General features: G+C 47.5%; 1 protein-coding gene across 1 annotated transcript in view; it reads left to right on the top strand.

Annotated features, from left to right (window-relative positions):
- Nucleotides 1–14,992, top strand: part of PLD1 (phospholipase D1, phosphatidylcholine-specific) — a 45,532-nt gene extending 30,540 nt beyond the window's left edge. The window contains exons 19-26 of the mRNA XM_009333579.1: nt 3,155–3,265; nt 3,986–4,074; nt 7,771–7,884; nt 9,365–9,414; nt 10,450–10,584; nt 13,011–13,164; nt 13,809–13,923; nt 14,484–14,992. Of these exons, the coding sequence (XP_009331854.1) occupies nt 3,155–3,265; nt 3,986–4,074; nt 7,771–7,884; nt 9,365–9,414; nt 10,450–10,584; nt 13,011–13,164; nt 13,809–13,923; nt 14,484–14,708 (993 nt within the window). The 3' untranslated portion in view covers nt 14,709–14,992. The remainder of the gene's footprint in view (nt 1–3,154; nt 3,266–3,985; nt 4,075–7,770; nt 7,885–9,364; nt 9,415–10,449; nt 10,585–13,010; nt 13,165–13,808; nt 13,924–14,483) is intronic.
- Nucleotides 14,993–15,539: the final 547 nt, after the last annotated feature.

Raw genomic sequence — 15,539 nt, 5'->3', positions numbered from 1 at the left:
CTTTCGTTTGAACTTTGGGCTTTGCTCGCAATAGTAATGTGATTGCACATTGATTTTTGCAAGAGTCAAATAGCCGTCTGCCAAAGGCAGTCCCAGGTTTTTTCCATCTCTCTATTTCCATTCCGGAGTTTGCAGTTATCAGCCAAAGCCAGTGCTGCAAAAGATGTGATGTGGTGAGGCAATGTCCAGTTCCTGATGTAAACGCAATGAAAATTTAATGCTCTGGCAATGGCTAATGCCCTTACCTCTTTGAAGTCTGTGTGAGAACTTGCATTGTTCAGGATTTATGCACTAGCCTACAGCAAACATCAAATTTATTACTGTTGTATTGGTTAAAGAAGTTAAAGAGATAACAAGCCCAGCACAGCACTCAGCGCTGCTATTGAGAGGCTTGAGGGAGAGGAGAGGAAGGAGCATGGAGACACCAGCTCTGGTTGGTAGGCTCTGTACTGGGCAGTGCGTGGCTTTTTCTCCGCAGGAAAACAGGTTGTGTTTGAACCAGCTCACTTTAAATACCTTGACAGGAAAGGAGAGATGTCCAGAAGTGAGATGAAACATCAGCTATAAGGGAAGGCCTTAGTGTAGGAAACTTCAAGGTGTGTATTTGCCTTTGAGTGCCACAGCTGCAGCTTCGTTTCTTCAGGGTGCATGCTGCATCCAAGCAATGCTGCCTTGGGTGGCCACAGAGCCACCAATGTTGGCGGCCTTGTCCTGCCACCTCCTCACCTGTCGCTGTGGCTGCAGAGCTGCGCCATGATCGGTGCTGGCCACTGAAGTGATCCAGGTTAAAAACAACTTTATTTTGAGGAGGTCCAAGCTGGAACACCTTACACCTGTTCTGCTGCCCCAGCCAGCATCTTCTGACACCTCTTCTTCCCTGCGCACATGGATTCGAGGTTGTACCTGACGTAAGCTTTTTGTGTGATGCTGAGCCACCTTTTTAGGACAAGCCATGATACATTGTTCTGGGGTGATGGCAGAGGGATGATGGTCCTGTAACGGCAGGCAGCCTGGTGTGTGGAGGGAGCTGGGGTGCTGATGTGTGGAGGGGTGAAGAGGAAGGCAGGGAAGGGCAGATGGATGATGTACTGGGAAGCCGTGGAGCTGGAAAGGGATGGTACTGCGTGATGGTTCTGTTGCATTAGGTGGCATCCCTAGTATGGAATAAACTTGTCTCCCATCAGTAAAGTTGTCTTTCAAAAAGAGGGGCTTTGGTGCTATCAAGCTCCCAATTCAGAAAAGGACACTTATTCCTCGTCCCCAGCAGTTACAGCTATTGCTGCTGTAAATGAGGGTGTGGAAGTTACTTTGTTCAGTGCAGGGCTCAGCAGCTTATCTTAAAAAGAGAAGCGGCTCTTTGGAGCATGGACAAAGTTAACTAGCAAAAAAAAAAAAAGAATTAAGTATCAGTACTTCGTACACGAGGAAGCTACAATCTGCAGCTTTCTGAAGTGCAATTCCAGACTGCATTTGCTGGAGGTCCCCAGCCCACAGGGATGTGCTTTGTGGCCCCAGGTTTTCACCACAGCGGGACAAAAGGCAGGGAAGGGGCAGCGTTGGCTGCTCATCGCTGGCTGCGCCGGTGAAGGTGGGAGCGCTGCGAGCTGCTGTCCAGGCTGCAGCCTGAGCTGTGTGTACAGAAGAATTAGCCTGCTTTCTACCCAGAAAAGCTGTTTTTCTGTCTTTATTAATGCAAATGGTGGAATTTTGTTCAGGAACTGTCTGCCGTAGTGCTCGGTGGGGTTTCAGCAGTGCCCAGCCTGGGGAGCACGAAGCGTTGGCTTTGCAAACCAAATGGGCAATTAAAACCACACGGGCTTGAGCAGCATTGCCTTGTGGAGGTTTCTGCGAGCAAAAGGCGCCTGTTTGGGACCAATAGAGGCTATGATGACAATGTGACAGCAGAGCTCAGGGTCAGGGTTATCAGCGATGTTGGGGGGACAAGGAGAGTAACATGGAGTAAAGCAGAAGCTGGACACAGAGAATTAAAAGAAATCCATGGAAGGGATTTCCAGGGAAAAATGTTGTTGAGCCCCGGAAGAGATCAGGATTTTGCATGTACTGACACACACATTCCACAGATCCTCAGCATTTGGATCTTGTCCTGTGTGTGACTGGCCCTGAGAGCTGGTATAATAGTGCTGAGATATTTTAAGGCTATTGTTTCAATGTTTTTGTCTTGACAATGTTTAAACACAGAGGCTAATCATGAGTAATTATTTCCCCTGAGCATGTATCTTGCCAACACTTAATTAAAAACTACATTTCCATCTAGGAAAATGTCACTCAGGGCATAGCGTGGCTGCTTCTTGACTCAAAGTTCAGGAGTGGGAGATGCCATGGCATCTCTGGCTGTTGGGGATGGGAAGCTGCCTGCCGTGGGGATTGCTCAGCCTGGCTGAGAGCATGAACAAAGATTGTTTCTCATATTGTTTTGGCTTGCTTGCACAATAACTGCAGGAGGCAGGGGAGAACATGCCCCGGGGATCTCACAGTATCTACTTTAAATACAGATTTCCAGTAAAAATTAATAAATAAGTGTGGGCATGCTATGCAGTGAACTGCTATAAATTTTAAAAGTTGTATCATCACAAATCGGATGGCTTGTGCAAGAATTTGGCAGAAGAAATGAATGACCTCCAGTGCTCAGGACAAAGATATGGCCTGCGTTACCAGCCTGACTGTATAATTATGTACTGCCTGTTTGTGGGAAAAACGCATTGCCCCAGCTGGAGACCAGCTTTAAATATTGCTAGAGAGGACATCACCGATTGGATGTGTACTCCTAAAGCTTGGAAATTTAGGTTGTTTTAAAAGCAGTTTGTCATAAGAACTTGAGCAAGAACAGAACTTCTGTGCTGCTTCTATTGCATCTAAAACTGCTCAGGTGGGAGGGGGCAGTAATGCAGCAATGGGACAGGGCACTTATGTTTTTAATCAGAACGTTATTAAGCATTAATACTATTTTTGAGCATCCTTTCTCCTTGTTACAAATGCAGTATAAATGGTTAATGTTGCACGTATTACCTTATTTAGTGAAATCCTGACAGGCAAGCGGTGCCAGGGAAGAGCATTGCCTCTTAAATAATTCAGTTGCAATTCTGTGCCGTCCTGGATGGGAGAGGGCTGAAGGTGTTAATCTCTTCCTTTCCAGGTGATCCGTTCTGCGGCTGACTGGTCGGCTGGCATTAAATACCACGAGGAGTCCATCCACAATGCCTACGTCAGCGTGATAGAGAACAGCAAGCACTACATATATATAGAAGTGAGTGGCAATGAGGGAAAGCAAGGGGGTCCTGATGTTCTGGGCATGGCTCGCAGCCATCAGGAGGGTAGTTCTTCTTGAGGTTTGGTCTTAATTTTTTATGAATTTAGACACACACGGATATTAATACAGCATCTGCTCTGAATTTTTGGGGCTGTTTCCATTGACTTCAGTGGTCTTCAGACCAGGCTGATGGGTATGTACCCTGACAGCCTTCTGACTGCAAGGTGGAAAAAAAGTAGACCTCTCTTTCATAAGCCTCTTTGCAAAATTCCCAGCAACTTTCACAGCCTATGCAATAGTCTTCCCGTCCCCTCCATAGCTTTGCAGTGTCCCCTGTGTATGCGCAAACCTCCTGCACACAGGGCTGGTCTCGCATCCGTACAGCCTGGAGCTGCAGGAATCTCCTGTGTTGGAGTGACTCTCAGCGCTGGCTGAATGGAGATGCTTATTCTCCTCTCCTTTTTTTTTTTTTTTTTTTTAGCCTCTGTTAGGTTGCTCTTTACATGAACTTTCTAAGGAGTGAGATTAATAAGAGCTAATTCATCCCTAAGTGAGCACACACATCATTTAATAATAATTTTAAAAAAAAAGCATCAACTCAAATGCACATGAAACCTGGCTATCTTTAGTTGCTCTTGGTCTGAAATAAAGCATGCAAATATTTTTTTGTTCGTCTCTGGCAGTGTCTGACAGTAGCTTTGCTTGCTTTTCCTGCAGAACCAGTTTTTTATTAGCTGTGCTGATGACAAAGTTGTCTGGAACAAGATCGGCGATGCAATTGCTCAGAGGATTCTTAAAGCTCACAGGTAACGTGTTCTTAACAAGGCAATGAAAGTCTTCCAGGTGCATTTATATGGTGTGGTGCAAAATAATATCTAATGGACACATCTGTACAATAGCTTTTCCAATGCAGAACCAATGCGGTCGAATATCCACTTGCGTTTGCAGCAGTGAGACTCTTCAGTGGTTTCTTTGCAGCCAGAAAGTGATTTTCTGGACTTACCCTGATGCAAATGTATTTTCAGTTATGGAACTTGTTTAAAAGCAAGTCCTTTATATTCTGGTTCAGTGACACCTTTGCTCCATAGCCAACCAGTCTTGAACTGTGTGGTAAGGCAAGTTAATGGATGAAAAGGTTGAACTGGGATTTGTGGCTTATTTAAATTGTCTATAGAGAGGATTGGCTTCAAATAGGGGAAGCAAACACATTTCGAGGATTTGACTGCAGGGTTCAGCTATTGTTTGAACAACTTTTTTCTGGTAAGTGCTGGAGGGTATTTACAACCTCCAGCCATTGCAGGGGGCCATCGTTTGTTCCTGGATGGATCAAATCCAGCTGTGTTTTAGACACTCCTTTTACCTGAGCATGCCTAACCCTGTGTTAACATTAATACCACAGGTAGTGGCTTGTCTTCGCTTTGATCCTGGACAGCCTTGCTTAAGGTTGCTCTCCTGGAGTCTCTCTTTAAGATACATGTATGTCATAGTCTAAAACTGTATCCTTGCTATATCTTGCTGGGCTGATATACAGAAAACTTTCCAGATATCTTCCTTTCATCTCATGTGCTTTTTCACCATGCATCAGGAAGTTTCTTGCAATGATTATTTTTTCCGATATTGTAGTTGTCCAGAGCCACGCAGGGACTGCTTTCTCAGAGGTGCTCTCTCCAGAGTTGCAGAAATTTCTCTCTCTTTGGCACTTGAGCTTGGAAATTCCCACTTGGGTAAAGGCCACCGAGCAGAGACAGACAGTAGCTCCTGCCTCGCAGACACTGAGGTATGGGTAATATCTGCAAGGCCACGGGAGCTGCCATGAGACTGGCTTTGTTCAGAGGCCCTGTGGAAAGAGGAGCGCTATTCAAACCGGGAGAGCATGGGTGTTATCTGGTATGCCATTAACAACAGGGCAGAGTAACAGGGTGGAGTTGCTTGTAATCTGTGAGCTGCAATGCATAGCCCAAATAATTGAAATTAACTAAGAATGAAAAGATGGAGTGGATTTTCTCACCCGGGGTAAATGAGCAGTGGTGCCAGTGCTGCTGGAAATGGCGTTGCTGGTGTTTGCTTTGCAACCTCGAGGCTTGCGGGCAGCTGAATGCGGTGTCCTCCTGGAAGGCCACTCTGGATTGCCTTTCCTGCCTTTGGGAACTGAATGCCATGGGCGCTTTGCATCGGTTGGCTGCTTTTGGCAATGCTACTGAGGTAGCAGCAAATTCTCCAGGTAATCTGTTAAGATTTTCCTGTTATATAAAGTTTACGTAAAGGGTGTCATTCTGTCCAGACATCAAAAAGCCTAGCTGTCCTGGTTTCGGCAGGGATAGAGTTAATTTCCTTCCTAGTAGCTGGTACAGTGCTGTGCTTTGGATTTAGGGGGAGAACAATGTTGATAACACACCGATGTTTTAGTTGTTGCTAGGTAGTGCTTACACTAGTCAAGGACTTTTCAGCTTCCCATCCTCTACCGACTGAGAAGGCTGGAGGTGCACAAGGAGCTGGGAGGGGGCACAGCCAGGACAGCTGACCCAAACTGGCCAACGGGATATTCCATACCATGGGACGTCATGCTTAGTATATAACGCTGGGGGAAGAAGAAGGAAGGGGGGGATGTTTGGAGTGGTGGCGTTTGTCTTCCCAAGTAACCGTTACGCGTGATGGAGCCCTGCTTTCCTGGGGATGGCTGAACACCTGCCTGCCCATGGGAAGCAGTGAATTAATTCCTTTGTTTTGCTTTGCTTGTGTGCGCGGCTTTTGCTTTACCTATTAAACCTGTTTTTATCTCAACCCACGAGTTTTCTCACTTTTACCCTTCTGATTCTCTCCCCCATCCCGCTGTGGGGGGGGAGTGAGCGAGCGGCTGCATGGTGCTCAGTTGTCAACTGAGGTTAAGCCACGACACTAGCACAGAAGGGAGTCACACAAATGCTTCAGCAACCCATTTTCATATGTGATGCTTGATTCACTTCTGTATTACTCCAATTTTATGCCAATATTGTGCCAGCTTAATGTCAGTGATTCCTAACTGAATATAAGATTCAAATTCTGCACACTCCAGAGTGCTTGGCATTGCCTAAGTAAGATTAAAAGTAAATTCAGGCCTAAATGGTTTGTATTAAGTGCTCATGTTCCGAACTGCCCTGGGAAAACAGCATAGGTGACACACAGATGTTTAATTGTAAATTAAGTTCTTTAGTTAAGCTTGTACACTTCTCACTATTCTAGACTAAATATTTTCTACTGATGTAATTAATAAGATTCTTTTCTTGGTTTCCTCTTTTTTTCATGGGTGGCTCTCTAGTCTAATAAACACTGAGCTTAGACAAACAAGCTGCTTTTTTGGGAATGCTTTTGTTGGTAGATGTTTTTCATGATACAAACAAGCTTCGTTTCAAAGTCTCTCGTTGTGTATGGGTAAGACCTCATTAGCTGTTTCTGAGGTCTTCCTCAGAAGCTTCCAAGACTAGAGCTAGTTTACAGTGTATAGCACAGCTGTTGAAATTAAAGAAACACAGGTCCTCAATGTCTCCCTCACAGTTCAGACGAAACCCTAATTCTTCATGATTCCTGTGCCCTTAAATCCACAGGCACGACTTGCTTGAGGAAGGAATACTTGTAACAAAAAACTGCAGGCCGGCTCATCTTGAGACTGCTCCTGAAATGGTTTTGTCCTGACTAAAGTGTGTTTGCCATCTAGTGGCAGCACCCTTCAATGGAGCATCCTCCTCCGGGGTGCAGGCCAGGGGATTGCCAACACCCAGGGGTGCCTGGAAAGCGCTGGCAGAGCAGATGTGCCTGGCATTTTGGAGCAAAGAAAACCCAAAGGTGGGCTTTAAGAAGAGCCTAGGCAGTGCTGCGATCGTAGCTTTGGTAATCCTGGATCAGATCATGGTTAGGGTACAGTTTAGTTTGTGGATGTCCAGTGGAACTGAGTTTTTGTAGGCTGTAATGTATTGATCGAATACTCACCTTCCTGAATGATCAATGTTTTGTTTGTGCCCAGAGCTTTTTCCACCTTTTGTGATGTTTCTGACTTCCAAAAAACAGGATGTAGTGGGAACGTCAGGTTAGATTTTGGTGTTCTGCCTGCGATAGCTCTCTAATCTTTGCTGTGCTTTGCCAGGCAGTCGTATGCACCAGTCTGCACCAGTATCCGTGTAACTGGGCTGTCGGGGTGCTCAAACGAACTTTATAGTGGCAGACACAATCTGCAAAATAATTTGCCTTTCCTTGAACTTCAGTGATTCTTTTCCTTTAGCTTTTGTTGTCTGCTGAGGGTAAATTATTCCTTCTCCCCCTGAAGGTCTGAGCACTCGCTGAAGTACTGATGACAGATGATGAAGACCTGAAACTGGAGATACGCTTCACACTTTGGTCCCTTAAAATTTGTGTAGTAGCCTTGGATGGAAACCAAGTTGGTCAACACAGAGAAAGGGAAACCAAGGGGACTCACCTTGTACAAAGCTGTAACATTTGCAGGCTAATATTACCCCAAACTATCATTTCAGGGAAAACAAGCGTTTCCGAGTATATGTGGTGATCCCGCTGCTGCCTGGGTTTGAAGGAGACATTTCGACCGGCGGGGGGAACGCACTGCAGGCCATAATGCACTTCAACTACAGGTACTGCAGGCAGCCACACTGCGGGCAGGGCTGTCGGAGACCTCCCCTGTCTCCTCTGCCTGCTGCAGGTGGTGCCCAAGGCTCCAGCTGCCATCAGCATGGCGTCACGCTAGGTGTCATCCACACGAGCACACAGTGTTTGGAAAAGGAGAAGAAAACTGTTTGTACTTTAGCTCATTTATTTGCTAGCTTCGGGATTTGCATTAGGAGGTGAGGCAATGTTAGCTGAGCGGGGAAGTGCAGTGGGTAGAGCCAGGTGCTCTCTGCGGGGAAATCCCTGCCTCTGCCTGGCACGGCATGTCCCCCAACCCCTTACACAAACCCCCTGATTCATGACTCTCAGCCACTTTCCTTTTAGCTCATCAAACCAGGACTTATTAACCCCTGAGGTCTCTACCCTCCTGCTCAACAGTCGTGCTCTCCTGTAGGCACTTACCGTGGCTTTTACCACAGTTCCTCCCGGCAGCGTCCCCATCACCGCTGCGGCCGGGAGGGAGTACGCAGCCCTGCAGGTTCATTAGCTCAGGGGATCCACACCCGCTCTGTCGGGTGGAAGAGCTGGGCTTTGTCTCCAAAGCTGCCTTTTCAGCCAATACTTCACCTGGCTCTGCCTGTCGGCCCCAGGAAGGCAATGGCATCTTCCCCGATGCTGTTCCTCTGCTCCAGGATTGCTGGTTTTGGGGGTACTTGCAACACAGCAGGTCTCATGGGAAGGACTTACATGCAGCAGTGTCAGGTAGCCCTGAACTGGGAATGGGGTGTAGAGGAAGGTAAAATGGCCCAAGACAAGCTGGTTTTACTGGAAAACTGCTGTGTTATGCTATGGCCAGGGCACAGTCAGTCTGTGGAGGCTACTGCTACCTCCGGAGTGAAATCTCCCTTGTTTGCTGGTCTGCAGGGGTCCTACCGCATCTCCATAAGGACAAGTGGGGCAGGAGACGCAAGCAGAAGGAAAGCAGCATGTCTTCCTAACCAGGCCCTTCTGCCTGACCTTTCTTCTGCGAGGGCACCCGTAGGTCTTTAGAAATTGCCCATGGGTTGGTTTTTTTGTGGGTTTTTTTTTGAATGAGATGCTGGCTGTGGCTTTTTTAGCCTAGCTGTAATCAGGCAAACTCCCTGACCTGGTGTTCTGCACGTGTTGGCTTTTGTTTTTGATATCACTTCATGTTCAGACCTGCAGCACAGACGGTAGCAGCCCTGTTTGTAACATGTTTATCATCATTGCGGTGTGCTCTAGAAGGCAAAAATGCTCCTCAGCTCCTACGCGGATTGGTACGAGCTCTTTTAAGAAATGAGCAGTCCTTGATATATCAACAGTCATTCAGGAAAAATGTGTGCTCTGGAAGCACCATGTTTCTTCTGCTCTCACGGGGTATTTAAGAGGCATCTGTGTTTGTGATTTGCCTCACCCGGTTCTGCTTCAGCATATGCCGTTGCCTCAAGTTGCGGTGGTGCTGACGGCTGCCTACCTTCTTTCCAGGACCATGTGCCGTGGAGAAAACTCAATCCTGGGCCAGCTGAAGACAGAGAGTAAGAGCTTTATTCCTCTCCTCTATGTTGCTTAGTCTTGGGATGCTGTTGTTTGATGGATACATCTATAAAACATAAATCAGATTCTCCAGCTTCTTATTAACGTGGGCTTGCTGTGGCTGAGGTGTTCAGGCATGGACAGAGGCATCTCACAGCAGTGTGTACGACGGGCTTGTGGGGCTGGTGAGCAATGACCTCCTTTGCCGTCATCCCATGGCGAGGTCTGTTGGGTCACACGAGCCTTGGCCAGTTGTCAGACTTTGCGCTTGGATGCAGCCCTGATCCGGAGGAGGGGAGGACCCCAGGGAGGAGCACGGCATGGTTGCAGCTGCTCAGGATCGTGTTATTGGGAAAAAGTCCTGAGCAGGGTCACGCTTCTGGGAGCAACGAGCCCTCAGCCTCCCCCGTGAATCCCACCCTGGGTTTGTTTCTGGCACTTCTCAAACATGGAGAGGAAAAACCTGCCTGAGCAGGACGCTGTTTCTGAGTTGCTTCCTTGCTATGAGGATGCCTGCTTGAATTTGCTCTGCTGGGAATCGGAGCACCATGAAAACCCATGTATCACAAATACTAGGGGCATACATAATGCCTCATTTGTTCTAGGTCTTTGTGTAAATCTGAACTGCAGACAAGTACATTAGGACATACTTTCCGTACTGTGCATGGACAAAACACCTGCTTCCAGCCTCCTTTCTGCAGGATCTGCAGAAGAACAGTCGCACAGTCCAGCTATTTTAAGATGTTTGGATCAATTGTGAGCACTTGCATGCTGTGCAAGGGAGATTGGGGTCATTTCTCACCAAAGTGGAAGTATCTGAGCAGGCAGCAGATCAGAACAGCACAGAGAGCCCACAGGCAGCTTTTAAAGTCTGTTTTTAAAGAAACTTATTTCCATTATCTGTTTGTTTATTATTTTTTTAAAAAGTCAAAAATGAACTGTTATTCATATGGGTCTTTACATAAAGAGGGTCTTTTCTCTTTCTTCTCTCTTCCACCTCTCTCATCCCATCAGTTTTGTTTTCTTTTAATTTTCAGTTGGAAATAAGTGGATAAACTACATATCATTCTGTGGACTTCGAACATATGCAGAGTTGGAAGGAAAACTAGTGACGGAGCTCATCTATGTTCACAGCAAACTGCTTATTGCTGATGACAACACAGTTATAATCGGTGAGCAGGGGGCTTGTGGGAGGGGTTTGGACCACTCGATTATACCTGGATTAATCCTGTTGCTTCTCTGCCCTGTACTCAGTGCAGGCTGTGGTGCCGTGTGCTTTTCTATGTTGTGATTTCTTTCTTGTGAAATATTTTGCTGTTTAAACAAACAAAAAAAAATCCACAAAAAAACAAACTCATAAGTTCATCAGGAGGGTGGGTAGGAGGGAGGAAAGGATTTGGGGGGCTGTTGTTTAATTTGTTTTTCTAAAATGGTTTTAAATCTCTGTGTAACAGTGAAGAGAATCCCAGTGCAGGGAATATTGTCCATCTGTCTTGTATCAAACTCTGCTCTAGCAGGAAGACTTGTGAGACTTGTCATCTGTGCCTTAAAGAACAGAATGTGCCGTAAAATTTGGAAGGTTTGGACAACATGTGTCATTTATCAGCTCCATTTCCTAAGAATGGGGAAATATGTTATAATGAGTAATAGATACCATTTCATCCGTTTCTCTTACCATATTTATTATGAGATCACAAAGCAAAGACAAGAGACTTCAGGCTCAGAGTTCTCCACTGCAGCAGAAAAGCAGAATTTTAACCTGTTTCTTTAGAGAAACCCTTTTTGATCTGTTACATCAGTAACAAAAACTTTGCCAAAGAATAACTTAATACCAGATTTTGCAAGACTCAAAATACTCCCCTCCTTCAAAGCAGCAGTTCAGCCTGTAGTCTCGGCTGACCTGTGGTTAGGTTTGTTCCTCTGTTACCCTCTCAGGGGTCAGATTCCGTCTGCAGTACGCAGAGCGGCTCAGAGGTGGTTTTAATATTACAGCATGAGCAGTGTTGTTGCAACTGTGATGGTCTGGGGGCCTAAGACATCTCTTAATTTCTGTTTTCGGTACCTGTAAGCCTGAGGACGGATTTTTATACAGCATGTGCATCCGTGCCAGCTGGTGAGGTGATAGGGAGCCAGTGTCATCCCTTTTCCACCCAAGAAAGACGGTGCATGGAAATAAAATGTTAATGGGGCCACTGTGCAGGAGAGTGAGGTGAAAGGATGGAGAGGGGCTTAGCTCATTTTTGCTCTGGAGGTGTTAGCTCCCCTTGGGTTAATTCAGTCACTGGGAAGGCTAAATGGCTACCTAGTGCCTGGGAGCTGGGGGCTGTGTCTGGAGATTTTTTTGTTGTTGTTTGTTTGGTCATTTCTGTGGGTTAATGACCTGGTGACTCCTATCGCTGGCTGCATCTTGCTGTTCCCTTGGAGCCAACAAGTGCTGTGGCTCCATCCCTTGCCTTCTGACAGCTGCATGGGACAGAGAAACCTGTTCGGGGGATAAAGCTTCACCTGGTCTCAAGCAATGCTGCAGGTGTCAGACCCTGCATGGCACATGTGGGCTGGGGAACTCTCACCACGGTGCAGAGTCAGGGCTGGAGCCACTGCACGAGCCCAGCACCCAGACCCTTACCTGCACGGGGTGGTGCATTTTGGAGAGGGACCCCCCGTGAAAGGCACAGCCAGAGCCATGTGGTAGAAATGCAATGGGGGGAAACTTCTGCTGCCCTCCATCAGCTTTGCTGGGGTCTGAAGTGGTTATTTCACAGGGTGCAAGCGGAGAGCTGTGCACAGGACACACATGGCTCCCACCGCTAGGGAAGGCGTCCCCCCAGCACGCCTCTGGAAAGCACCCCTCTCTTTTCTGGCATTTGGATTTTACACAGCATGCAGTAGCACTGCAGCAAGCACAGGGCAAGGAGTAGAGAAGAAACATCTCCTGTGGACGGAAGGTCCCCCAGAGCCCTGGGGTCTGCTGCTGCCTTGCTGCGTTAGCAGGGACGGTGCCTGAGCTCTTGCGTCTGCGGACACAAAAGTGTGGTCCCGGCAGGACAGGAGGGTCTGGTTGTTGGTTACCCACAGCGAGGAGATGATGTCCTTCTTCCTAGATCCCCCTCCCGAAAAACCCCTACCTCCCAAATGCAAATGAAAAACTTCCCCTCGTTACACTACTAAAGATACGAGTGGATTTACCTATGGAGCCCATCCTGTGTCAGGTAACTTGGTATCCCAACCAAATGCAGTAAAGTCCTTTGAAAGCTGTGGCATCCTTCAGCAAAAGCATCTGGGAAGTTACAGAGGGAGTGAACTTCTGAAAATGTTGGCCTGGGCTTGGCTGTGATTTAACCTTCTTCCAAGCCTGGAGCTTTTGAAGCCTGCAAAAATTAGGTTTTTTTGCCTTACCCCCTCATCCTGGTTCTTGGGATCTGTGTTTCCATAAGGAAGCACTCTGGTCAGGGTTTTACCTAGCGAAGCCATAGCTGGTCTCCGGTGGAGATGAGGGATGTGGAGGGCCTAGGGGGTGGTGGGTGGTGATGGAGGGTGTGCAGGAGCATCTCGTGCGGCAGGTGATGCATTGCTGGTGCTTCATTTTCCTCCTGGCCAGGCTCTGCCAACATCAATGACCGCAGCATGCTGGGGAAGCGGGACAGCGAGATGGCCATCATCGTGCAGGACACCGAGACCATCCCCTCCGTGATGGATGGCGAGGATTACAGTGCTGGGAAGTTTGCCCAGTCCCTCCGGCTGCGGTGCTTCAGGTGGGATGTGTGGGGCTGGCCGAGCGCAGGCAGCGAGTGGGGATGCAGGCAGGGCTTGCTCAGGCTTATACCTGCCTGCAGCCTTTCAAACCAATGGGGCTGCTGCTGCCTGCTCAGATTTAGCATTGCCTGGCCTGGATTTTGGCCCAGAGTTTTGCTGCTATTTCATTGGCATTAGCCTTTCTCACGCCACTCGTGTCTTCAACTCGGCAGCTTGACTTTCAAATCATTTTGCTGAAGGATTTCACTAGGAAAGCTCACAAACAAGACAGTGGTATCTTGCCTCCAGATCCTGTTTTCACACTCTTAATTTTGGGTGGCGGTGTCTCTTTCTAATGGAAGTTTCCTCACTTGGAGCAGCCATCTGGCTCACAACATGGCTGTTTTTTCATTAAGACCTTTTTCCTTCCCTTTTTTTTCCCCACCCTGTTTCCCATCTGGACAGTTATTGTACAGGAAAAAAAAAGGAGAAACTCGAGCAGCGTCAAGGCTGACAGACTATTGCAGGGGATGGGAGTGGGAGGGTGCTGGGAGCACGCAGCGTTTGGCAAGTCCCAAGGAAGCTTTTCCTCTGCTGGCATTTCTCAAGAGAGGAGCACCTGGTGCTTCAGCCTCCATGAGCATCGATCCCTTTGTCTTCTCAGGGTTGTCCTTGGCGGCTCCGATCTCAGTCTGGAACACCAGGATCCCGTCTGCGAGAAATTCTTCAAGGAGGTGTGGATTTCTACAGCGGCTCGCAATGCCACTATCTTTGATAAGGTGAGGAACGTGGCGCCTTTCCCCTCCCTCCTTCCCGCATAGTGGCAGCAGATGCCAACGGGAGAAGCAGCATGGGGAGGGCAAGGGCAGCAGGTCCAGCTCCTGGGGTTAGACCTTCAGAGATGCTTTGAAGGAATGAGTAGTGTTGGATACAAGAGCTGTGAACAAGACACTGGAGTTTGTGCATCCTCAAAGTGTGACAGTAGCCCAAGAAGGCAACAGTTCTGATTTCTCCTTCTATTTGTATCAGCTGTAGCTCCAGTTAATCGCCACGGTGTACTTATTGCTTCTAGCTGGCCATAGCCTAACTGGAGTAGAAGCAAATTTTACTTCTCATTTCTAATTGCAGTGATCAGAAAAAGCCCTGGAGCTTCCCCTCTGCCTGCTCTAGCCATATCACAGATAGGTACATACCTCTTCCCTCCCCATTCTCCAGGCTGTTAATTAAGTCGCTCCCATCCTGGGGAATTTGTGTTAGATGTTTTGGTCTTTCTCGGGAACTCCGCATTGCAGTATTTCCCCCGCACTCACATGCCACTTTTTCTTTCTGTTTTGATCAGGTTTTTCGATGCCTTCCCAGTGACCAGGTGAATAATTTAACCCAACTGCGTGATTTCATCAACAAGCCCAAATTAGCAAATGATGATCCTGTAAAAGCAGCGGAAGAATTAAAAAAGATTCGTGGGTTTTTAGTACAATTTCCCTTTCGTTTTCTGGAGGAAGAGTACTTGCTTCCTTCTGTCGGAACAAAGGAGTCCATGGTACCCATGGAGGTTTGGACTTAAGAAGATGCAGACTGCTTTACATTTTAAAGTCTGGTTCTCTAGAGGCAAGTTGATGAACGATATGGGATTTCGGAAAGCTTTTTATTGCTAAGGGAGCTGAAAAAGATCTCCACCAAGCTAATGTGCCTTTCTTAAGGATTTTGGTGGAGGAACTTGAAGCAAATCAACACTAGCAAAGGAGAGGAGCAGAAAGACTTGGAAATTATGGCAAATGAGAAGTTTAACCTCTGAAGGAGTTACCTAAGACATGTTCTGAGCACCTAAAGGATGCAGGCCACTTCCTAGGATAGGAAACAAATGCCAATCGATGTTGTTACTACTGCCAGCTGTATACTGTGGTTGCATATGTACTGTGATCATGCTGTGGCTGTGCAGGAGCCGTGGGCTGTGTGTGCTTCTAAGGCTTTCAGGTATCCATGCCTTGGCTTGCTGGAGTCCCCCCATCTCATCACTTCGTACGCCTTCAGAGCATGTCATGCAGCTCTGGCGCTGTCGGGAAGTGCTGCTTGGTGCTGCCTTGGGCTGTCCTACAGCTTGACAAGTATAGCTGTTTCACTTCTTAAATGGAAACGGACTAACAATCTTGTATCAGAATCAGCATTTTCACCTCTTCTCCCCTCTGGGGGAGAAAAAACCTGTTTCTACCACAGCTAGAGCAATCAGCAGTCCTCCCACGCAGCGTGGTGCTGCCTAGGTCTTGGCAAAGGGCAGCCTCGGTGGAGCCGGAGGTGCTGGAAGTCACTGGAGTTTGCTGGCCTTTTACAGAAACTGTGCGTAAAGGCTTTTTCCAGGAGAGAATCAAGGTTTAAACTCAAGCCTTAGATCTCTGGA

Source organism: Pygoscelis adeliae, unplaced genomic scaffold, assembly GCF_000699105.1.
Source record: "Pygoscelis adeliae isolate BGI_AS28 unplaced genomic scaffold, ASM69910v1 Scaffold220, whole genome shotgun sequence".
NCBI classification, from domain to species: domain Eukaryota; kingdom Metazoa; phylum Chordata; class Aves; order Sphenisciformes; family Spheniscidae; genus Pygoscelis; species Pygoscelis adeliae.
The sequence above is the reverse complement of the archived record's forward strand: the minus strand, read 5'-3'. Positions and strand labels throughout refer to the sequence as shown.